This window comes from Lepidochelys olivacea (genome assembly GCF_965140295.1).
Source record: "Lepidochelys olivacea isolate rLepOli2 genome assembly, chromosome: 13".
Classification (NCBI taxonomy): domain Eukaryota; kingdom Metazoa; phylum Chordata; order Testudines; family Cheloniidae; genus Lepidochelys; species Lepidochelys olivacea.
Window position 1 is genome coordinate 24073420 of NC_140423.1, and position 25838 is coordinate 24099257.

Consider the following 25838-nt stretch of genomic DNA (forward strand, 5'->3'; position numbering starts at 1 on the left):
ACGAACTCCGTATCGTATTTCCTTGGGCTGCAATTAAAATAGGGATTATATATACTTACCTATTTTTCGCGGCAAGGATAATGTCTGTAAAGCACTGTGAAGCCGCAAGTAATATTCATGTCTGTCAGTCAACAGCAAAGGACCCAGTTCTGGGGAGTGTTGGGTGCTAAACTCCCAGTGCTGCACCCCCCCCCCCATTTTCCCTCAACCCCCTGAGACAAACTTCTCCAGTCCCATAGCTTATTTTATTTATTGTAGGGGAAGCTGGTTAATCTAATAGCTCCAATTAGAAATGTGTGCTGCAGTGCCAAAGACTCAGTGTTCAAACCCTGCTGATACCTGTTCTTGTTATGAGTTTACATAACAGAATTTTACTGTCTTCCCTTAAAAAAACAAACAAACAAACAAACAAAAAAACACCCTAGGAAATTACATACCAAATGTGATAAAGAACGTTATTTAGGTTGTAGAGTCAGGCACTCAAGGTAGCAAATTTGAGATTTATGGTTGCATGTCCAACCTTAATCCTGCCACTTTGTGGATATGCATTATAATGCAGCCGTTAATTAGAGGAGCACATGCTGTCTTTTCGACAGGGGTCTGCCCTCATTCAGTGCACAGCTGGAGGCGTAGGGGACCAGAATGAAGTTTGCATAGGCAACTGCAATTCTGACACTTGCAAACTTTTGGGTGTTTAACTTTCCAACCTAAATAACATTTTAATAAGGATTTTTGTACATAAATTAATTTCCAGAATGAACCTTTTTCCATAATTCTGGACATTCCAGGTCACAGAGTGTCCTAACATATCATGTACACATATTATGCTAAATTAATGAGGCCAGATTCTGCCACTCTTGTTCCATTAGAAGTGCTTTGAGGATGTATTATTATTTATTAATATTTGTATTATTGTGTCGCTTAGGTAGAATGACCAGATGTCCCTATTTTATAGGGACAGTCGAGATATTCGGGACCTTTACTTATATAGGTGCCTATTACCCCTCCCCCCGTCCCGATTTTTCACACTTGCTATCTGGTCACCCTACGCTTAGGTGTCCAGGACCTTAATGTGTGAGGCTCTCTACAAACACAGAACAAAAAAGACAAGAAGCAAGCTACAAGAAAACAATGAGACAATGTTGGTCAGCATGGGAAGCAGTGTTCTCAGCACACCAGCAACCAGTCATTGTCTATCCTTTTTGTAGGCCTCAGAGCAAAAGAGAATTTGAAAGTGGATAATGTTGTAGTGTTGTGGTTGTTTACAGGGAGCTTCTTCCAAGCATGAGGGGCAGCATGGGAGAAAATACAAAGGTGCTTGTTTTGAACATTTAATGTGGGCAACGGAGACTGACATCATGGGCCAATCAGAGGCAGGAGTAGGGTTGCCAGGTGACGGGTTTTTGACTGGAACACCTGATTGAAAAGGGACCCTCGTGACTCCCGTCAGCACCACTGACCGGGCCATTAAAAGTCCAGTCGATGGCACAGCAGGGCTAAGGCAGGTTTCCTACCTCTCATGGCTCCACGCAGCTCCTGGAAGCAGCAGCATGTCCCCCCTTCTGCTCATAAACATAGGGGAAGCCAGGGGGCTCTGCATGCTGCCCTCACCCCAAGCACCAGCTCCGCTGCTCCCAATGGCCAGGAACCACAGCCAATGGGAGTTGCGGGGGTGGCACATGCAGACGGGGAAGTGTGCAGAGCCACTTGGCCATGCCTCCACGTAGAGCCAGAGTGGGGACATGCTGCTGCTTCCAGGAGCTGCTTGAGGTAAGCGCCACCCAGAGCCTGCACTGCTGACCCCCTCCTGTGCCCCAACCCCCTGACACAGCCCTGATCCCCCTCCTACCCTCTAAACCCTTCGATCCCAGTCCAGAGCACCCTCCTACACCCCAAATCCCTCATCCCAGGCCCCATGCCACAGCTCAACCCCATGCCGGGGCACTCACTCCCCTGCACTCTAAGCCCCTGCCCCCAGCCCAGAGCCCCCTCCTGCACCCTGAACCCCTCATTTCTGGCCCCATCCCGGAACCTGTATCCCCAGCCCAGAGCCCATACCCTCTGCCTCAGCCCGGAACCCTCTCCCATACTTTGAACTCCTTGGCTCCACCCCACAGCCCACAGACCCCTCCTGTACCTCAAACCCATCATTTACTCTTAGGTTAAAAGTGTCACAGAGAAAACAATAAAATAACCTACCCACATGCTAATAAGCTTATCAGGGATCATCCTCAAATCTACTATGGGGTCTGGCAGGTGATTAGTCCTTTCAAACCCTACAGAGGGGTCTCCGTTGTGGTACAACTTCAGAAGAGCCTGAGTTCAGAACTCGCATACTCATGAAAAGTTTAGTCTCTCCTTTGTACAGTGGTAGATGTTCTTTGATCTGGAGTTTCCAGGAACAGGTGATCAATAGGCATTGGGTTTTCCGGGCATCTCTTCAAAAGGCCTCCCAAGGACCTCCAAGGAAACCCACTTAACACATTGTCCCAAACAGTTCTTTAAAGTTCCTAGCATTTCCCCAAGCTTTCCATTAATCAGTCTCCTTGAAAAGTTATACACAATTCTACAGTACCATGTAAACAATTGTATTTTTACTACAGTGGATCCCAAAGATATTAAACAATTCAATAAGGTTTAACTTAATTCAGTAAGGTTTGTCCAGGATATTGCAGAAAATTGCTCTCTGTCACAAAGCCACCTTAGCTGAGACTCAAACTAAGAGTCCTTATGGGCTGCAGGCATCCACTATGTGTAATGGGCTATAAGGAGGCATCTTTCCCTTGCCTGAGCCATTAGGCACTGCTGAGCTAAATTTCTCTCTGATGAAAGTGGCTCTGGCATTACAGTATATCACAAAGGGAAGTCCAGGAGATGGCGGATCTTTCTATTCATTCAGGGAAATGATCAGAGTTTTTATCAGACAGGGCTGGGAGTGCATTTGGTTAGTTATCTTTCACAGCATTAGAGTTTTGCTTGAGTAGGTGGATTTTTTAGTGGCTTTGTAATCGCAATGAAAGATAAATCTTAAATTGTTACTCTGCTGGGGAAATCAGCCTTTCATATTGATAAAGGTGAACAGCCCTGGAGCAGTTCTATGCCAGGGTGCAGTCTAGCTATCTGTGTAGATAGTTTTAATGTTGTGTGCGGGAAAAAGGAGGGTACATTGAATTCTCCACTGGATTTTATTATTCGTTGATGTTATAACCAGAATGTTAGAGCACTGGTGCTATTTAACTCGTTCGTCTCCTCCTTTTCCTTGTAGGGTTCTATATAGGGTACATTTCCCTGCACACACTTGTTAATTCACCATATTTGATGGAACAGTGGTAAATGCACAAGACCTACACTAAAGGAAAATATAAACACCCTGCACGGCAGGGTAACCTTAGGGAGAGAATATAGCGGGCCCCTAAAAATGAGGGTCTGGTATCTCTGCCATTGTTTTCTGCAGTGTCTGTGCTAGCCACTTCACGTAGCACCCTAAGATATTGTTCATTCCATCTCTATTGCTCCTGGACAGAGATTATGGGCTGTGGGGTTGGTCAGTAGGTCTGGGAGATCAGTGGATCTTTGAAAAGGTATTGGGAGAAGGGAAGGTTACATGTTGAAAACAATTTCTGATGAAGACCATGCAAGTGTTCTATCTTCTCTAATTCTTCCAGGCCCCCTTCCCCGGGTGAAATAGTTTTTTTTCCTAAAAGGGAAAACCCTGCTCCCTCCTCTGAATGTGGCACTCATCAAATGCATTGGAACCAGCGTTGTTCTGCTGCACAGGCAGGAAGAGTTATTGAAACCAGACAGGGGTATATACCTCCTGGATGGAGCACAATTCTGTGAGTCTGATCTCTGTCCTGTCCTACAAGGATTTTGAGGTATGGGGCAGAAGCAGGGGAAGCATTGGAGCAGGTGTGATAGATCCATCACTGTGCAACTGCACTAGTCATTGCCTCGTACGATAAAGAGGTATAGCTACTGTGGAAGCTATCACAACCTCAGAGCTTCAGTGGGAACTGTGGAGTGGTTTGGCATAGCTGGTCTATGATACCAAAGAGTGTTTCTTGGGCTGTGCGCTGATCTCCAGGAATTTAACAAAAGTGCACAAATGAAGAATCCAAGGGGCTACGTGTGTGTCTTATTGGTGTCTGAGCCATAATCCTATCTAATACGTGGTAAACTCTGGACATAATATGTAGTCTCATGCTGCATACTCTCACAGCTGTATGTCAGAACAGAACTTGGCCCTAAATGTCTTCAGTTTACCACCTCATTTCTGGAGACCAACTCTCCTCAATCTCCTGACCATTTGTGCTCACTGAACACTTTGTAATCTTGAGGAGACAATCCTTTCTCCTATAAATCCTGTATTTTTGCCTATCTACTGTTTATGCAAGATACTAACACTGTTTTGTGTCTGTTAGCCTCAAGCATGCTGAACCAACTTGTCCAGAGATGGCACACTTATTTCAAAGTTCCTTGTTCGAGGTTTTCAGGAGAACTTGCAATATTCCTTCATACTTTCTTCCATTTAGTAAAATGGAGCTCTTGTGAGGTTCTTTCCATCAGTCAGTGTTGACTCAGACAGTACTTTTTAAAAAAATGTTCATGTCCCCTGCTCTCCCTTCACTGAGTGTTAGTAAAACATCTGGTCTAGGGGAGTCTAATCTCTCAAACACATGCCAAACCCCCTCCACCAATCTGCCCACTTAAATGAGCCAAAATGTGATAAAACCAAACTGGAGGTGTCATAGCCTTTCATGTGATACTGCCAAGAGAGAAGTGTGGTGTGAGCAACCTTGTGGCCAGATACAAGAGTGGATTTCCTCAGTTGTCCGTCTCCCACCAGTTGGTTGGACAAACCGTACAGCTTTTCAACCTGAGCAGCTTAATAGAAAGTTACTTCTCACATTTGGATGCTGTTATTGCTACTTCGGTGTGTAATGCAGGAACTCATGTGCTTGCATACCTAGTTGAGTCTCCAGGTTTGGGATTTGGACATACTACTGAAGTGGCCACGGCTGCCATTTGGCCTTACTTTGTTTACCCTCTTTAGCAGGGTCATGATTTAAGTATAAGATGTCATAATCAATAGGCTGCAGCTTTGCAATGTGAGCCGAATGGGAATCTCTCTCCTGGCAAATCTTACTCTTGAATACGGCAAATCTTAATCTTCCTTCTGGGGAATCTTCACCACAGAAGAAAAGAGTGACTCTTGAATGTGTTCTGCATTGCCTGGCTGTCATTGGTAGATGCATTACTTATGCACTGAAGACAGTTTAATTTTTCTGAAGCCAGAGCTGATCCTTAAATACTGACTATAGCAAAAAATAAAACAAAATGAAAACACTTCCTGTTGCTGATACGCAAACAAAGATGTCCATCAGTTAAAGAAGAGAAAGATACAGCTGCGCAATACCAGTCCTTCATACTGGTACATACATAGCTTCACTCAGTGATTGGAAAGTGCCTAGTTTAATTATACGTCAATGTCCAAAAGACAAGGAAGATTGTAATAGTTAGCAGTCTGCCTGTAAATACATTTTAAGAATAAAATTATGAAGCGAATAACTTTATTCCTAGAACTCAACCAGAAAGTGCACACAGAGCAAAAGGGGAAGAAAATGAACCCATTAAAGAATTGTTTGTGACAATGATGGAAGATTACCTAAGACAGGAAACAGGAGATAAGATAGGGAATAAAATTATCCAAAAGGCTGGGAAGAAAAGAAAAATATTTGGCTTAGCTCATTTACATACATCTTAAAGGAGGTCTTCATGGCTCAATCTCTAGTTATTTTATGTTGGTTTTGCTTGTACACAAAACAGAACTCGTATGCTATTTTAAACTCAGTGTCATACCAAAACAAAGCATGAATCCTGTTATACCTGATGCTTTAAACACAAATCCATTACATCTTTGAGACAAATAACTTAGGCAAATCTTACATAAAAAAAATATTTACTGACACTGTCATCTAAGGTTTAAGACAATGTGCTGTTGAAGTAAAGCTTACAAGGTTAGATCAGTATGTGTTGACCCAGCAACAACAGTAGATGTGTTTATTGGTGTGCCTCCTGAATTATGGGTCACTTAGTCCAGTAATTAGAGTACCAGACTGTGTTTTGTTCTCAGCTCCATCACTGATTTTCCATGTGACTCAAAGCAAGTCATTCAGCTTCCAATTCTGCAATGGACCCATGTGAGCAGTATTGAGATCTAAGCATATTCGTTTCTCAGTTACCACTTCTGTGAAGTGGGGATAATACTTTTTAATCACTTCTGTAGAGAGGGGTTTGGTGAAAGTACTTTGTAAGAGCAAAATATTACTACAATAGAACCTCAGAGTTACAAACACCAGTTACAAACTGACAAGTCAACCACATACCTCATTGGAACCAGAAGTACTACACAATCAGGAAGCAGCAGAGACAAACAAAAAAACAAACAAACAAAAAAACAAACACAGTACAGTACTGTGTTAGAAGTAAACTACTACAAAAATAAAGGGAAAGCGGCATTTTTATTCCACATAGTAAAGTTTCAAAGCTATATTAAATCAATGTTCAGTTGTAAACTTTTGAAAGAACCATAACATTTTGTTGAGAGTTATGAACATTTCAGAGTTTCGAACAACCTCTGAGGTGTTTGTAACTCGAGGTTCTATGTATTTTGCTGTATGACACAAGTTGCTATATTTGAGGCTATGTTAAATCATGCACACTTGTTCAATTTCTTTTTATTTAAGGAATGTATTTTTATTATCTTAATATGTAAAAGGAATGTGATAAGTTGGAAAATAAAAAATACACATTTTGTAACAAAAGGAAATATCTATAGATACCTGAATATGTGATAAATGGTAAAATTATAAATGCATAATTGCTTGGTAATAGAAGTAGGCAATTTCTTGCATGATCATGTTGGGGATGGGGAAATCTGGGTGTGTGCAGATATACAAACAGAGCACTAGCTGGTAATACATTAAGTAGCTTTTTTATCTTCTATAATCTCTGATTCTGTAATAAATACTCTCAATAAGTTGCCTTTGTCATGTGGGTGGAGCTAAGTATGGTGGGTCACTGAAACATTGGAAGATAGCAGCGTCTTTACATGAGTGTGTGTTTGTTGTTAATATTCAGTACTTGAGTTTTCATGTTTGGACCCCCCAGGTCAAGAATGGACCAATAGTAATGGGTACTAATACCTTTTTAAATGTTGCCGTTTGGCCCAGAGTGTATGTTTTCTCAGCTCTAGAGCACCAGCCATTGCTGGAAGACTTCAGCCTCTCTGGCGGTACACATGTGACTGTTGTGGAGAGTTACTGACTTTCCACTCTTTTCCTTTACAGTTCCTGGGCCTGTTCCCCTAGAATCTATCCAAGGAGGACCCTTTGAAGAAAAAATCTATGTTCAGTGGAAGCCTCCAAATGAGACCAATGGTATCATTACACTCTATGAGGTAAGGAGAACAGATTGCTGTGAAAGAGTATCTATCAGACGACCTGTTCCATATGTGTGCAAGTGTAGTGGTCAGCATAGCCATGATGTTTGAGAGATTTCAGTAGGTGTTTAAAGGAGGCCTAAATAAAATAGGTGAGAATCTTCATGGTACCTTGCTGCTGCCACTGAAATCTCGTAAATAGCTCCATTTTAAATCACATCCAAATGTGACCCTTAACTATCTCCATTGCCCCACATCCAGGTCATCACAAATTCTGCCATTTATTGCTCTACACCATTTCCAAGATATACTTTCCTTCCTTTCTGTCCCTAGAACTATAATGCTTTCAGGCTTTCGTTATCTCCCATCTTGAATACTGCAGCCACTTCCTTTCTCTGCCATATAGTTTCCTTCCGGTTTTCACAGAAGGCAGCCAATAAGCACCTTCCTTATTAAGTACTCTCACCCTGTCAGCCCCCTCATGGAATTTGGTTTAATCCATATGTCTAAAAAAAAATGTGTTATCCAAAGCTTTAGCTTTGTCTTCATAAGACAATCTTCACCCTGATAGCTTCACTTGTGTGGTATACCTCTATCCTTTGTCTTCAGGAGGTAAATCTGTTGGGGGAGGGGTATGCGTCTTTTGTTTGTGCTGTGCCTAGCATAATGGGTGGGAACAAATAATTTGAGGACAGAACCTATTGAAGGATGTATGCCATTAGTCTGAAATATGGTGCCTCATCTGTTAAGTAGTGGGACAACCTATGACAGAAATAACAATATTCTTCAATATCTTGGACAAACCTTACTGAAATCTTACTGAATTGATTTAGACCTTACTGAAATGAGTTTCATGCCTTTGGGACTCATTTTATTAAAAATTCAGTTGTTTATTATGGTGAGATTGTATGTAACTTCTCTAGGAGGAGTAGGTATGCTAATGTAATTCCTCTGGTTATCAGCCTTTTGAAACCACCTCTAGAGAGTTTTGCATATACTAGTTCAAACTGGATTCTCCAAGGACCAACAGACAAAGAGAGGATTTTTTGATAAATAGCCTGGTTTTCAATAGGCTCAGGGCTTTTTTTTTTTCCTGATCCAGCAAATCATCAGGAGGTCCACAGAGGACCCCAATCCTTAAGGAAGGGTTAGAAGGACCTATACTGACCTTGTGGAGATTGGGTAGCAGGTGGGGATTACTCTCTGGTAAGATTATTAGCATAATTGTAGGTTCCTTTTATTGTTTTAAATATGTTTTTTTCCCTGTAGTTTGTTTACCTTAAGAATAAAATATGCTTCCTGAGAGAGAACTGTGCACTAAGTTATAACTGAGGGAAGTTATACTATTATTAGAGTCTTTTGCTGGGAATAACATGATGAAGGCAGGGAACTGTTCAACCTGGAAATATCTCAGTCAGAAGGGGGAGAGACATGATTTTCCACCCAAGAGAGATGATGACGTGGGTGGGGTGGATCCTGAGAATGGGTGCCCTTGGTGACGTGAAGGGGAAATCTAGGTGCAGTTTACTTGGACAGTGACATATCTTTTCTGGAAGTTCTGGGAAAGATGCACTTAGAGTATGGATTTTAAAAGTTAGGCACACAGATGGAGTAAATGTGCAAATGATCAGAATTGTCCATTTGTACATGCAATTGCTCAGTTTGTGCATTCATTCCTATTAATCACATGTGCAAATTAAGGGACAAATTCCTGAATCTTGTTGAGCTTCAGTAGGCCATCTTTCCATTTTACCAGTCCTGGAACCAGCCAGGGACTGTTGCAGCCTTTAGCATTATTTAGAGCTGCATATAAACTGCTCTGTGTTATAAAGGCCAGACTGAACCCTTAGTGACTATACTGCACTGTTGCTATACCACTTCCTATCCAGGAATGCCCTGTTAGAGCAGATCTCCATGACCTTTGCACTGCCTGAGAGAGCAGGCTTTGATCTTCTTTGGTATGAGGTTGTGCACCTAACCTATTTGAAAGGAGGCAACTGTGTAACAGACTCTGAACTGACAATCTCATGACTTAAAAGGCTAACCTGTGAGCAGATGCTGCACTGGAATGTATGAATGTACTGACTATCACCTTTTGGAGCCCACAAGGCAAGAGACAGAAACAATTTCCAAAATAGTCTCAGTAAATCAATTCAGTACTCAGTAAAAAGGAGGTACTAATAGCATTTGGCTTGTTAAGGCACAATCCAGAGCTGACTTGCAAGCCCTGTGACATCCCCTGCTGCAATCCCAGCTGCTTTTGGGAAACTAGAAATGTAGGGTGGTGTCCTAGCTCTCACTTTAAAAAAGAGCGTAAAGCCTCTTTCCTTGCAAAGGTAGCTTTTGAAGGCCTAAATGGATGTAAAACCATTGGTAGGGTTGCAAAGAACAACGGTGGTCTCCATTTCTGAGGCAGGATGCTGAGTGAGCTAAAGGTTGAGCACATAGTTTATATAAATAAATCTGTTATGTTGGGGTGTATCACAAAGAACTATCCTGCTTAATACTCTAAAATCTTGCTGGCTCACTTCAGAGTGGAGTGAGATGGAGGGACGGGAACCATTTACAGTTTGGTTTCTTTTTTTGCAGTGGAAGAGCGCACACAGTTATTTTGGGGGCAAGCATGCAGGTGGTAAACTCTGACACAGCCCAACGGAGTCTATGCAGATTTCCCTTCCATAACATTCCCACTTCCCCTCAGTTCTGACCAGCAGACCACCTGCTCTCTCGTCCTAATGGACTCCTTGGGAGGCAGTGCCAGTGATGGCAAACAGGATGTTTTTAGAGTGAACACATGAAGACTAGTTTGAGACCACCGAACTCTTCTACATTGCAGCCAAAGCAAGTTCTGTAGTCTGCTGTCCAGAGGTTAAAAGTGGTTTCATAAACTATTATGTCATCTTGCCTCGCATCTATTAAAAATGTAGGTTGAGTTGATACGGTAAAAAGGCTGCATATGAAAGAAGTTCCTCTTGATAAATGTGTGCCATTTCAGCCAGGTCCACAATATATCAATGCTATAGCAATGCTACCAGATGCCTCTATAATAAAAGCAGATTTCAGACGTCTGGGTGTTACAGTGAGGTTAATGCACTAAGCCTTTCACATCTGGAAACCTGATTTTTAGAAGTAACTTGGGTCAAAAAAATAAATTGAGTTTGGTGGCTTTAGCCTAATCTCTGGCGGGGGGTTGTGTATATTGCCAAACTCCTTCACAATTCTCTATGACTAACAATCTCCGTTCAGGGAAAGTTATGGACTAAAATAAGCAATAGGGTTGTAGATCACAACTGAGACACATTGGCCAAACTGTAGGGGCTGGGCAAGATTTCACCTCACCTGTCTAGACTGTAGCTCTATGCACCTCACCTGTGTAGACTCTAGCCAGTACTATTATCCCCTTTTTATGAGCTTCAAATGCACATGTTTTGAAAGGTCTTACATGCACACAGATAACATATTATATAACAGCCCTTGTTTATGCTGCTTAGGAACTGGCCTGGATGGTATAAATTGCAAATTAATTATTTTCTGAGAACACAAATGACCTATAGGAAAGTGAATATAAAAATAAATTGGGGAATGTAAATGATTAAAAAAAAACTCCTCCTTTTAATTCTTAAAGAGACTTGCTGCTAAACATTACCTGTGGGCACAGCTCATTGAAAGGACCTTATTAATCTGGGGTGCTTTTCTGACTGAGCGACTGCGTAGAGAGCAGTGATACATCATAACAGTGACTTTGCCTCTTAAGTCAGATCATTTCTTGAATCTCATTGGAGGTGTGCATACACAAATTTCCCTTCCTGATTATGACTCAATGCACATTTGATGGCTGCACCAGTAGGGGGGGTCAAGGTGAATTCCAACTGTTCCCGTTCCTCTATTCTCTTCAATAAAGAGGAAACTTCAGCACTAAAACATCCAGAGAATTAAAATGGAACACACAAACATCTCTCTCAGCAGAGATGCTTCCTACTGGGTATGGGGGAATTTGCAAACTGACATGGAGGTATTACCTCAGATAGCCTCATCCTACACAGCCCTCCAAGACAAGTAATCTCAGCATGAATGATGCAGTTGGAGCCAGCATGGTATAGATATTTGTTTAGTGAGGCGGTCAGAGTATTCTCAATGGTAGATTTCAAGTTGTGGAATTCCATAACACAAGAGATCAACTAAACCCAGGGCTCTCTGTGTTTAGAGTGAAAGTGGAGATCCATCCTTTTGATAATGCCCATTTAAATAAAGCACAGTTCTTTGCACATATGGATATATGCCTCACCTTGCTGCCTGAGGAAATTGGATAGCAATTGAACTCTATGTTCCCTAATTGTTTAGTGCCTTTGTGCAAAGGTACCTCTCACCTATGCATTATCTAAAATGGATAGATCTGCTTAATCTCAAATTCAGCTATATGGGTAGTTATTACCCATCAGTTTTGTCTATGCTGGTATTTATCCTTCAAATTTCACATCATGACTGTAGCACTAGTGTAGTTCCATCAATAGTAGCAACAGATGAAGTTTTATTTTAGGCAGAGTTCAGGCATCTTTACCAAAACATTGTCTTGACCTGTTCTCAGTGGATTCTGCTGACGCCTTGGTTAAAATGTCAGTGGCTGGTCTGTGATGCTACTTCTATTGTTTCCTGTCACCAGTGGCCTGCACTAGCAGTATTGCAGTGGTGGGAGGTTTTAAAGAAATACTGCCAATAAAGAAAACACCCCTAATCTATGAACCAGAGTGGTAGTGTTTTTAAGAACAAGAAGCACCTTTCCTAAAAATTGCATCTTCGGAAGTGATATTACTGTATCAGCTGATGTGGATTTGAGATTCAATAACGATCTAACCTATTTGCAGCAGTCTAGCAACTTCACATGTGTTACTTCATTTGTCAATGGGATACAACTACTCCTAAAGCAGAGGCATCTACCAGTTTTGTTAAAAGAAAACTCCTGCAGAGTTAGGGTCCAGGAAATGCATTTTATGAATGAGTCAATGAAGTCAGTCAGCTTCACTTCTGGAAATAACGGACCAAATACACAGGTATTGTGTAAGGTATTGTAACTTAGATTCTCTTATGCTTAGTTAGAGCCTGCCTGACACACCATTAAAGTTACTTTTGCCTACTCTGCTTACCCATTATCTGTGGTTTTGGCCTATTGTGTTTACATCTTTCATTAAATTTGCTGTTCCTAGGTGCCCAAAATACCTCTACATAAATAAGCTGGGTAGCCCACTAACATTCCATTTACTTTACCTCCAGGCAGATTTTTCACATTAAGCCTCTCTATTATTCTCACACTTATCTGGCAGACAGGAGTCCACATCTCACAAATTGCCATCGCAATTTGCACATGCAGATTTCACATGAAGAATTGGGTTAAAATTCAGCAGCAAAATCTTCAGTAAGCAATTTGTTTAGCAGTCAAAAATCACAAAGTTTGTAATGATTATGTATAACTCGAAAGAGCTTAAAAAGAATGAAAGGACCATAATGAGCCTCTTTGACTATTCAAGTCGCAACTGATTGACATTTATCCTTCATATTGCTCTTGGGGTCTGGCATTGAATGTTAAATAACACACAGCTACAGCCTTGCTTTTAAGACTGACTTTAGAAAAAAATACAATAGGTTTGAGAATTCTTTCACTGGATACAGGCACAGCCGGATTTTAAAGAAAGAACCCTACAGATCTACAAATCAGAATGCAACTAGATTCTATTCTCAGGAAGCAGAAAGCTCCTATCCAAGACAGTAGGGATAGCTCAGGATTGAAATTATGATCAACAGGATGTTGAAAATATTAAGACACCAGTTATGTGGAGAGAGAGGCAGAGACATTATAGTATATCTTACACAAGTTAGTGAAGGGTGGTAATGGGTGAGCGGGTAGGCAGTTAATATAATGAGCATGTGAATAATGGTAGGTGCTGATATATGATAAACCATAGGGGAGATGCACAGATTGATATAAAAGTAAATAACAGAATGGAGATTAAGATCAACAGCTCTATAGCTGGGTTAACAGGTAGCTAGGTATACAGGTGCACATAACAGACAGGCAGATGGATAGGTTTTCAAGCAAGTGTTTAGGCAAACAAGAAGAATCATGGATTCTGCTGGTATATTGGTTAGGTAAGAACAACTTTATAGAGAGGTGTGTGAATGTGATATTAATAGAAGAGGTCGCATTACAGCTGTCTCTCTTAACTTCTTGTGATGGGCAAGATCTAATACAATTGCTTTAAGGACTCCTTCCCTCCCTCCCTCCCTCCCTCCCCCTGTTTAAAAGCAGCACAGCTGTTCAGTAATTTTACCAGTCCCATGAAAGCTGCTATACTATATATTGGAAGCTTAAAATGCATGTTAAGAATCAAACTCATTGTGATTAAGCCAATAATATAATAGTTTCTATACAGCGTGGAAGCATCACTGCAAAGATTGTGTAGGAATTTGTATATAAACATCACTGTTGCCCTAAATAAGTGACACCATCCATCCAGCATTACACAATACAAAGGCTTATGCTGTTGTGGATCACAGAGACATAAGATCTGAATCAAGTTCACTGATCAGTTTTGTGCTAGAGTTTTTTTTTTTTTTTTAGGCAATACCTTTATCTCAGCCACTTGTTAGACAGTCCAAGTTGTAATAAATAGTGCACACACACGGACCCAAGTATTTTTTACAGGCTTGAGTCCAATTTCTGAACTTTGGTACCCTAAAATCAAGCACCTATGCATCCAGTTATTCTTTTTAGGCTATCTAAATGCCTATTGAAACTTCCAAGTACAGCAATTTTGGCACCCAACTTTGAAAAGTGTTCCCTTTGTGTATAATGGTCTTCTGGGAATTGTTGATTTTAGAGGTTCACAGTACTTCCTAGGTGGTCAAGGAGGGAAAGAAGAAGAAACACCCAGCAATACTCTGTGTGAAATACTCCTTGTGTTACTTGACTGAAGATGGAAGGCATTTTTATGAGGCATTTAAATCCTAGAAGCATTTAAACAGTATCTACAGTATATTCATCTGCTCAACTAAAAAAAAATTCTCATATTGGAAAGGTCCATCCACTGAGCCATACCTAGACACATTGTCTAAGTAACAAACTGTCTCTTAAAACACTACAAGGTGTATTCTTTTCATGACATATGTTCTTAATTTATTATCAAGTCCTCTATTGGTAGTGTATCTTAGGGAAAAAATGAATTTGTAGCTTCTAACTATTCAGCTTTCTTAGTCACAGTTTTCAAATGCATTAAATCTTTTGTATTAGAATGCCTGGAATAAAAGTGTAAGGGGCTTTCAGACTATTTGAAACGCTTTAATGGGATGTGTGGAGTCTAGTTTCTCTAATCCCAGTGGATTTGAGTTCAAATTGCACTTCAGAGGTTACAGATCTTTTTGTTTGTCTTGTAAAATTGTGATCTGCCTTCCATCATCTCTTAAATTGTCAATGCTCCATTTCTCCTCAGTCACTTTGCTCAGTTTTTCTCTGCAGGAGAGGTAGTTACATGAAAAAAGCCACTGAATTAGAAGGTCATATATCAGGCCAATGGTTGTGGGATGTATTTCCTGGATTTAAAATAGGGTAGGACTAAATTCCTCCCAAGTTGAGCCCTTGAAACCACAACGCATTATAATACAAAGCATGAGAGCAGTAGAATAAGAACAGTGGAATTTTAAAAAGCAGACTTTACCTACCCATTCTTTGAGTTTGTTAAAGTCCCATAGAAAGAAAATTTAGGGGAAAAGGGAATGCAGGAGGTCTGGCAATTTCTCAAGGAGACAATATTAAAGGCACAACTGGAAACTATCCTGATGTGAAAGAAAGATAGGAAGAATAGTAAGAGGTCAATAGGGCTCTGTCAGGAGCTCTTTAATGACCTGAAAATCAAAAAGGAATCCTACAAAAAGGGGGAAATATGGATGAATTGCTAATGAGGAATACAAAAGAATAACCTAAGCTTGTAGGGACAAAAAGGCTAAGGCACAAAATGAGTTCCACCTTACAAGGTACATAAAAGGCAATAGGAAAGAGGTTCTTTAATTACATTATGAGCAAGAGAAAGATGAAGGAAAGTATAGGTTCTCTACTTAACAGGGAAGGAGAACTAATAACAGACAATATCAAGAAGATTGGGGCAATTAATGCCTATTTTTGAAAGTTAATGGTGTCCAGATACTCAACACAATTAATATTAACAAGGGGGAAAGAACTCAAACTAAAACAAGGAAGCAACAGGTTAAAGACTATTTAGATAAGTTAGATGTATTCAAGTTGGCAGGGCCTAATGAAATTCATCCTTAAGAAACTAGCTGAAGCAATCTTGGAACTATTAGCAAGTATCTTCAACAGCTCATGGAGGATCGATGAGGTCCCAGAGGATTGGAGAAGGGCAAACATAGTATCTGTCTTTAAAAAGGAGAAGAAAGAGGACCCAGGGTATTATACACAGGTCAGCCTAATTTCAAGACCTGGAAAGATAACGGAACAAATTTATTAAACAATCAGTTTGTAAGCATCTATAGGATACTTGGGCTATAAGAAATAGCCAGCAGGGATTTGTCAAGAACAAATCATACCAAACCAACCTAATTTCCTTTTTTGACAGAGTTATTCGCCTAGTGGATGCGGGGAAGCAGTAGACATATATCTTGATTTTTTGGTAAGGCTTTTGACACAGTCCCATGTGATATTCTCATAAGCAAATGAGGGAAATGTGATCTAGATAAAATTACTATAGGGTCAGTGCACAACTGGTTGAAAGACCATTCTCAAAGATTAGTTATCACACATTGTCAAATTGGGAGAAAGTACTTAGTGAGGTCCAGCAGGGGTCAGTCCTGGGTCCAACACTCTTCAATATTTTCATTAATTACTTGGGTAATGGAGTAGAGAGTATGTTTATAAAATTTGTGGATGACACCAAGCTGGGTGGGGTGGTGCAAGCAGTTTGGAGGACAGGATTCTAATTCAAAATGACCTTGACGAATTGGAGAATTGGTCTGAATTCAACAAGATGAAATTCAATAAAGATAAAGGTAAAATACTTCACTTAGGAAGGAAAAATCAAATGCACAATCTAAATTGGAGAATAACTGGCTAGGTGGTAGTACTGTAGAAAAAGATCTGGGGGTTATAGTGAATCACAAATTGAATAAGAGTCAGCAATGTGATGCAGTTGCAAAATAGGCTAATGTCATCCTGGGGTGTATTAACAGAAGTGTTGTATATAAGATGGGGGAACTAATTTTCCCGCTCTACTTGGCACTGGTGAGGCCTCAGTAGGTGTACTGTATCCAGTTCTGGGGGCCACACTTTAGGACACACAGACAAATTGGAGTCCAGAGGAGAGCAACAGAAATGATGAGAGGTTTAGAAAACCTGATCTGTGAAGAAAGGTTAAAAAATACTCTGGGTATGTTTAATCTTGAGAAAAGAAGACTAAGGGGGTACCTGATAACAGTCTTCAAATAAGCTGATGTCTGTTAATAAAAGAGGACCGTGGTCAACTGTTCTCCATGTCTACTAAAGGTAGGGCAACAAATCCTGGAACACTTGTTTTTCCCTGGAAAACTTGAGGGGGAAAATAGTTTCATAATTTTTGGTTGAGGAAAGCAATTATTTCTCATTCCCCTCATAAAATAAAACCAAATAATAAATAAAAAATAGCAATCATTTTGTGTGCTGCTCTATAGTTGAAATTGTAGAAAGATTAAAGTTGTCAGAAATAGAACCTCAGTGGGGAAGTGTTTTTGGATGTTCCCATGAAAATCTGCAGCAAGAGAGGTTTAGGTTAAATATTAGGAAAAACTTTCTAACTTTAATGGTAGTTAAGCACTTCGGGTTCGAAGATGACCATGACATCACTTGATGTCATGACTAGCACATGAATTGTATTGAAGTGAGGGAAAGTTATGCAGAGTTACCTTCAGTCAGTCGTCCAGGCCTGTCTAAATCCAGTGGCATGACAATGTTGAGATGCCTGGAGACAAGTCTGGATGCAATGGATGGGCCATCAGGTCCTACTACACCCAAACTGATTTCCTAGGCTATTCACACAGCTCTTACCATCCATCTTCACAGCCGGGGAGATGAGCATATCTGCTTGGTCACCTGGTCTGCCACAGAGGACTTTCCAGTGGGAGCCAGGTGTAGCTATCCACTCTCGTCAAGAATCGCAGGTAGCGTCGTCTACTGTTACTTATGATAGCCTGTCTTGTAAAATTTGGACCGTGCTTCGTCTGGAACCTCACCTCAGACCTTTTCGCCAAAGGTGGTCCTACCAAGAGTACAAGACTCCAGACGACATGGTTCTGAGTGTCAGTGGGACATACAATCCTCTCCACCACAAGGTAAATGGTCCAAGGAGAGGAAGCACTGGAATAGACTGTCAAGGGGGGTTGTGGAATCCCCATCTTTAGAGGTTTTTAAGAACAGGTTGGACAAACACCTGCCAGGGATGGTCTAGGTTTACTTGATCCTGCCTCAGTGCAGGAGGGCTTGACTTGATGACTTCTCAAGGTCCCTTCCAGCCCTACATTTCTGTTATTAGCTGGTGTTTTAGCCACAACCAGGGGATCAAATTCATGATTATGCATGCATTTCTGTTTCCTGATTTTCAACCATTCATCACTTTTTGGAACGTCATCATTTTAGGCTGACATTTTTCCAGGCCAAGTTTTGTAAGACATTTTTTCCCTGGAAAATTTGAGGGGGAAATTAGTTTCATCATTTTTGGTTGAGGAAAGCAATTAATGTTCATTCCCCTCATAAAATAAAATAAAATAAAACTTTGCAACTATTTTGTGTGCTGCTCTACAGTCGAAATTATAGAAAGATAAAAATGGTCAGAAATAAAACCTCAGTAGGGAAGTGGTTTTGGATGTTCCCGTGAAAATCTCTTAATTTGATCAAGTTATGGTCGCTGTTATATTCTGTGCATGTGAGATACACTTTGTATGAAACTTTCTCACTGAACATACTGAGTGTTCATTGAAGGAAGTTTATGCTGTACGTACCTGGGTGGCTAACTTAGCTTAGCAGCAAGAGCATGAAGGATATATGGTTCAGCATCGGAAATCCACAGGAAATCAGTTAAACATGGTATGTACAACCTTAAATCTAACCACTTGTATTTATGTATTACAATGCAGTCTTCGTATGCCAACATACTATTCCTCTAATACATACAATGTTTTGCTTTGACATTAGATATGTATGTGTCGCATCTTGGACTGTGATATATTATTCTGTTTGAGTCCATCAAATTCAGTTATATGAAGAGTATGTTATACTTAATCTTGCTATGAAGGCCTTAATAATGCAGAGTGGCTGTGAATATTTGCAGACGTGTAGTCTACTTACATTTGCAGCTATGTCAGCTCCAAAGATGACTGCTTTATCCTCTGAATTGCACTTAAGATAAGCTTTGCGAATATGTGCACGTAAATTTGCCTTGTAGTTAACTGTTTCACCTGCAGAATTGCATCAAGGAAGGGCTGGGCTGTTGAAAATAAATTATTTACTGTCTGGCTGCTGAATGTAATGGTTAGTGAGCTCTCAGGAATCAGATTGGTTAGACACTGCCAATATCCTGGACCCCTCCTAGTCAGGCTTCAGGCCAGAACTTGGAAAATAGATGGTGCTGGTGGCACTGATGAATGATCTTTTCTTGGCAATCAACAAGGGCAATAAATCCACACAAATTTCTGGACCTCTCTACAGCATGTGTTGCTATTGGCCATAGAATCCTACTGTCCTGTCCCCAAGATATGGCAGGGGTTAATGAGATTGCTTTTTGGGTGCAGCCTGAGAGCAAAACTTAGACATGATAAACATCTGCTCTTGCAATTTAATGTCCCTTTCCAGCAGAATCCCACAGGGGTCCCAACTCTCGCCCATTATGTTCATTATGTTATCTCGATGAAGCTCATATAATTCCTAGAAACGCCAGTGCCTAAATGAAAAAGACTCTTTTGTCACACAGTGGGGACCTTGATCAGTTTCTCTGCTGCTGCAAAAAGAAGGCTAATGAGTGTGGGCTTGTGTTTTGTTATTTCTTTCCTCTGAAGCAGGGACACAGGGCTCTGAGGCGACACCAAGCAGTCTCTCTCTCAGGTGCTTGGGCTTGCTGGTTCTTGCTCACATCTTGTGGGTCTAACTGATTGCCATATGTGGGATGGGAAAGAACTTTCCCATGGGCAAGATTGGCAATAGGGGGTGGGGGGAAGTTCGCCTTCCTCTGAAACATGGGGTGCAGGTCACCTGCTAGGCTTACCTTAATCATTACCCTGTCATTGCCTGGTTCAGGAAAGCATTTAAGCACATACTTAATGCTGAGGGTGTACTTGCTTTCCTGAGAGGCGGTGTAGACCTTTAGGGACTCAGGGCATGTGTGTAAATCCAACTGACTTCAGTGGGGTTTAGCACATGCTTAAAATTAAGCCAGTGTTTAATGATGCCCTAATTAGGGGGTGGTTTCCTGAATAGGAGCTTTAAAAAACTTCTGAGCAAACTTCACTGCAGTGTATAGAATTCTTAATCACGCTCCCCTCATTGCTACTTGAAGATGTTCATAACTCGGAAGCAAAGAAATGCAGTTATGCTCACCTCATCAATCATTTGTTAATTATGCTCTTTTAAATCTGAAATGCCCAACTCATTGATTTGAAAAACTAACTTAAATCAGTGCAATTGTTTAAAATATGACAACCCGGTAAACTGCACAGACTGGCTATAAATGGCGTGTCGTGTTTAAAAACAAAATTAAAAAGTTTAAAATTATTAAACTTAAAAAAAAAAAAGCTCAACATGAGCCACTGAGCCCAAGCATCTTTCTGAATTTCTCTTGCTATTATTCTGTAGAAGCCAGTGGATTTACAGTGATGTACATTCAGTGTAAGAGAAAAGATTTAGCCCAGGGTCTGCAACGGAAAAGAATATTTTTAGTGAAATGATTTTGGGAGCTTAATTTTATATTGTGCTCATATGTTTCTTTCTGAGCCAAAGAGAATTTTAAGACGATGTTTGAAAGCTCTATATTCTTCATTTATGTGCTAGTGTGCAGTTTTAAAAATATCTTTGGCAGCATCTAATCTATTCATTCATAAACTGATGTACTTCTGCCTGCCAGTGATTTATTCCCTATGGTGGATAGAATATGGTTTTGGTCAGTTCTTGTTCCTCTTTTGTGTATCTGTTTCTCTCTTCCTGATTCTTAATCCCATTTCTTCTATCTAATCTTTTTTAAGCACCAGTCTGCTCCTGCAGCTGTGGTAATATTGATAAACCTGCTGAGCAGCTTCATATTTGGGCCTTGCTCTATGACATCATCATCAAAAATAAAGCAGTTGAGTAACTTGAAAATAAGCTACACACACATATATATATATATATATATATATATATATATATATATATATATATATATATATATATATATATATATATATCCTTTCCAGATTCTTATTTTCACTCCAAGTAGACTTCAAGGGAAAGCAAAGGAATGATTAAAAAGTGAAAGAAAGGTAGCTACTCCGAGCCAAATATAAAAATGGTAAGCATCTACTTTTGAGGACCATGTTCTACAGCTGTGTCAGGGTCAGTGGAAGTGCAGTCAGAGGGCCCATGTTCTGGAGCGGTGGTTATTAACAAGACATCAAAGGAACAGGGTGGAGTTGGGCTGGAAGGAACTCAGCCAGATGGCCAGAGCAGTGCATAGGGTTTAATGAAGTTCCACTTGTTCAACTCAGCCGGCATTCAGTTTCACTCAGAGGTGTGAGTTCTCTGAATGACAGCAGCTAGCAGAGGGAGCCGTAGAACTCTGTGTGAAGCCTCTCCCCCACCAGGCCCTGGATTTTACAGTCACATACCTAGCTCCTCAGTGGACTCAGTGGAAGGAGGAGTTTGAGCTGTTCACGGACCTGTCCATGCAGGAGGAGAAGGAAAATGACAACAAGCGGAAAAATAAAACTGTTCTTTTACCTGAGAGCTCTATAGTACTCTGAATCTCACCACTGCCTCACACCTCACAGAAGTCCTAGGAGCCCTGGGAACCTATTGCTTCCCAAAGCAAATGGAACTGTGGAGTGACACTGGCTTTTCACTAGAGACCAATCCAAAGGGAAGGGGATTGATCCATATATTACAGCAATGGGCAGTGGGTGAACCATCCCCTCCGGGGAGGCTAGCCCACCAGCCCCGCCCCTTCCACCTGAGGCACTTGCCCTCTGCAACCAGAGGAGTCCCAAGATCCTCACTCCCCATGGCTGGAGGAGCCCCAGCCTGCCCACCGCAGCTGCACTGGCTGGTTCCCTCAAGTGCTGGGCTGGCCCCAGCACTGGGCCAAGCTGCTGGCTCCCACTTGTGGCCAGAGTAGCTCCAGCCGGCTTCAGGATAGAGGGAAAGGGAGGGAGAGGCCACCTGGGGGAACGTAGGTGCGACCACGGCCTTGGTCGGGGAGGCTTAGCCTGCCCTGGCTTTTAGTACCTGCCCTCCATGGGTTTTGCCTTCTACGCACAGGTAGTACATGCAGTCTGGGGACTACATGCAGCAGAAGCTCAAGAGAGAGGATGAAAGCCTTAGGAAGCACAGCACCCCAGAAGTATGTGCTGTGAGACAACAGCAAAGAAGAGCAGGTGGCCCCGGTTCCATACCCACAGTGAAATGGATTTACTGCGAAGATAGCATGAGTGGGTAAGGGAGAGGTGCCCCTCACTAGCAGAGCATTGCAAGGAAAGTGGCAAGGTTCACTATTTTAGAAAAGTGTGCAAAAGCAGAGGAAGTTTCCAGAAAGATTCATCCAGACTTTTACAAGAGGGGGATGACACATCAGACAGCAGCGATGACATCATAACTCTCACCTTGAGCCTGAGAACAATCAGGTTCAGGCTGTTGGAACAGAAAATTAATGAAGGACAATACCAACCTTCAGCCATGCAACAATGTAAATAAGGAAACATCCTCTGCAATTTCAGCTGGATAGTGGGGTCTCCTGCAGTGTGATTCCTGGGGTTGAATTGGGCTTGTGCATACCCATTACAAAAGCAGGCGCACTCTAATAATGTACAATAAGATCATAATGTAGCCCATAGGAAAATGTGACCTCATAGTAATGAACCCAAAAATTAACAAGACAGTACTAGCTAAAGTTGGTGGTGATGGATGGTAGCTCCACAGATCCCGTTTGGGGAATACAGCCATACAAGCCAGGGATCTGTGAAAGATGCAGCATCAGGATGCTATAGCTGCAGTGCAAGAAGCATAAGAGGGAGTTTCATGGACAATGAAGAAAATCTTAAAAGCATATGGGGGTGTTTTCAAAGGTGATGGGTGACTCAAACGAAGTTGTGGCTGCGAGTAGACCCTACCATGGATCCTGTGTGCTTACCAGGAAGGAAAATTCCAGTTGCACTATACAATCAGCACACAAGGAGCCTGAAAGTTTGCAGAACTGGGATATCATAGCACTTGTAGAGCCCAGTACATCCTGGGTAAGTAGCATAGTGGTGGTACAGAAGTCATCCAGCATATTATACATCTGCATAGACCCAAAGCCACAGAACTGGGCATTGATAAGATGTCATCAAATGCAGGCAGTACATAGTGGAACCTTGCCAGAAGTTTTCAGATCAAGAATTGTTACAAGAATTGGGAGGAATGGGTTTTGGCACACAAACTTGGATAAGGAGTCCAGCATACTGACAATTTTTGCAACACCGTTTGGTTGCTACTGATGGCCGCACATGCCAATGGACATAAACCCAGCACCAGATGTGTTCCAGAGAAGACTAAAAGTGCTGCCTGGGATGACAATAACTGTAGATGATATCCTCATTGTAGGGAAAGGGAGCAATGATACAGAAGCTGAAGGAGACCATGAAGCTTTTCTGACAGAAAGCTGCAAGCTTTTCTACAGCAATGCTGGGACCAGAACATAAAGCCGAATCTAGGAAAAATGCAACTCAAACAGCAGTGAAATACATTGGACATCTACTCTCAGTAGAGGGAATGAAAGCAGATCCCAACAGATCAAGGCAGTCAGAGGCATGCTAGCTCCCATGGATTGATAAATTTTCTGTCAACTTCTGTCCACACCTGCCCGCAGTAGTGGAATCCACACATCAGCTCACAAGGCAAGATGTTGAGTGAGACTGGGCAGGTCCCCAACGGCAAACATTTGACATGCTGAAATAAATGATAATGAATGTCCCTGTCCTGAAGTACTACCAGCCAGGAGAACCACTGACACTCCAGTGTGAGGCATCAGAGAAGTATTGGGTGCTGCTTTTCTGCAGGAACAGCTGGTTGCTTATGCCAGCAGAGCCCTGTCAGAGACTGAACAAGGGTATACCCAAATAGAAAAAGAGTTTCTGTCTGTGGCATTTGGAAAGGAGTGACTCCATCAAGTACACCTATGGCCACTCAATAACAGATCAAGCAGCCCACAAACCCCTAGAAACAATCACGGCTACCAGGAAGAGATCAGATATTGTCCAAGATTATTTCTGGTGTTAGCTGACACCATGAGCAAGGCATATAGACCCATCATCACTGAGTTCGTGGAAGGGGATCAGTACAAAGTGCAGCATGTTAATAGATTCAATCTCCCAGTTTCAATAGCAAAGCTAATGGAAATCAGAAAGGCTACAAAAAAGGACACTCAACTGCAGGCAGCCAACAGAGCAATACCACTGCAGGGTGGTCAGAAGACAAAACCGGTAGGAGCAGAATGATGTTTTCAAATTAAAGATGAGCTAAGTGTGCAGGATGGAATAACATTTCAAGGACAGAGAGCTGTGGTTCTTGCCTTATTAGGTAAGAATGTCATGCAAAAAATACATGCCTCATTGACAGCTGTCTTAGGCTCAAGAGTGTGTTTACTGGCTGGGAATAAATACACAACTCCACTCCCTGATAGAAGGGTGTGACGTCTGCCAGTTGTGTGATAACCACCACCAGCAGGAGACTCAGCTATCAAGCGAACTGCTCACCCAATCATAGGAAAAGGTGGGAATAGACTTATTTACCTTCAAGGAAAAGTAGTACTTGATTACAGTGGACTACTATTCAAACTTTTGGGTGGTCACTGCCCTGCCTAATACAAGAAGCAAGTCACTGCAAACTCACTTTGTGAGATAAGGCATTCCAGGCACAGTATTTACACACAATGAACCCCAGTTTGTCTTGGAAGAATTCAAAGAATGTGTATGCAAATGGCAGTTTGACCACTACACTTCCTCCCCAGCATACCCACAAAGTAATAGTCAGGTGGAGTCAGCTGTGTAAACAGCCAAGAGAGTGATACACAAGGCTGTTTCTTCTGATTTCAGAACTCTTGTTAACATAGCTCATCACAGGGGTGCCAAAACCTTCCACTATAGGCACTGATGGGACAAAGGACCAAAACTCTACTACCAGTGAGGGGAAGGCCTGTTGCATCCAGATGGATGGGGACACTGGGAAGAGGAGAGAGAGGCAGCAATCAGAAAAAGCAGGCAGGTCCACCAAGGAACTACCAGCTCTGAAGGCAGACATCCCTGTGAGGGTTCAGCCATTAAAGAAACACTAGAAAGAACAGACTAATGGAGTCGCATCATACAACACTACTGCATTAAAAGAACATTATTATGGTTGCAAAGTAAAAACTCAGTTCAGGAACTGCCAGAATTGATTTTATTGATCCTCTTATATGTGTATATTATGGTACATGCAGTGTATCCATGTCAGTCCCAAGATATTAGACACACGGGGTGGATGAAGTAATATCTTTTATTGGACCAATTTCACTGATGAGAGAGACAAGCTTTCAAGCACACAGAGCTCTTCTTCAGGTCTGTGTGGCTCGAAAGCTTGTCTCTCTCACCAACAGAAGTTCGTCCTATAAAGATATTGCCTCAGCCACCATGTGTCTCCACATTGTGGCACAGTCTTTAATTACATAACATACTATTTTTTCCCATGGGACTCCTGCCTCATTCAGTGCATGAGACTGACATGCTTGAAGTCCCAGTTTCCTCAACCCCCGCCTTCCATTTCCAGTCTCTTTGCCCAGCTGTTCCCAGTCTGCAGCCCCCATCTCCCTTAGGGTATGTCTACACTACGAAATTAGGTCGAATTTATAGAAGTCAGTTTTTTAGAAATCATTTTTATATATTCGAGTGGGTGTGTCCCCACAGAAAATGTTCTAAGTGCAGTAAGTGCATTAACTTGACGGAGCGCTTCCACAGTACCGAGGCAAACGTTGACTTCCGGAGTGTTGCACTGTGGGTAGCTATCCCACAGTTCCCGCAGTCTCCGCTGCCCATTGGAATTCTGGGTTGAGATCCCAATGCCTAATGGGGCAAAAACATTGTCGCGGGTGGTTCTGGGTACATATCGTCAGGC

General features: G+C 41.7%; 1 protein-coding gene across 1 annotated transcript in view; it reads left to right on the forward strand.

Moving 5' to 3' along the window:
- Nucleotides 1-25838, forward strand: part of PTPRT (protein tyrosine phosphatase receptor type T) — a 740652-nt gene that overhangs the window by 505682 nt on the left and 209132 nt on the right. Inside the window, exon 9 of the mRNA XM_084646178.1 lies at nucleotides 7350-7459. Within this exon, the coding sequence (XP_084502304.1) occupies nucleotides 7350-7459 (110 nt within the window). The remainder of the gene's footprint in view (nucleotides 1-7349; nucleotides 7460-25838) is intronic.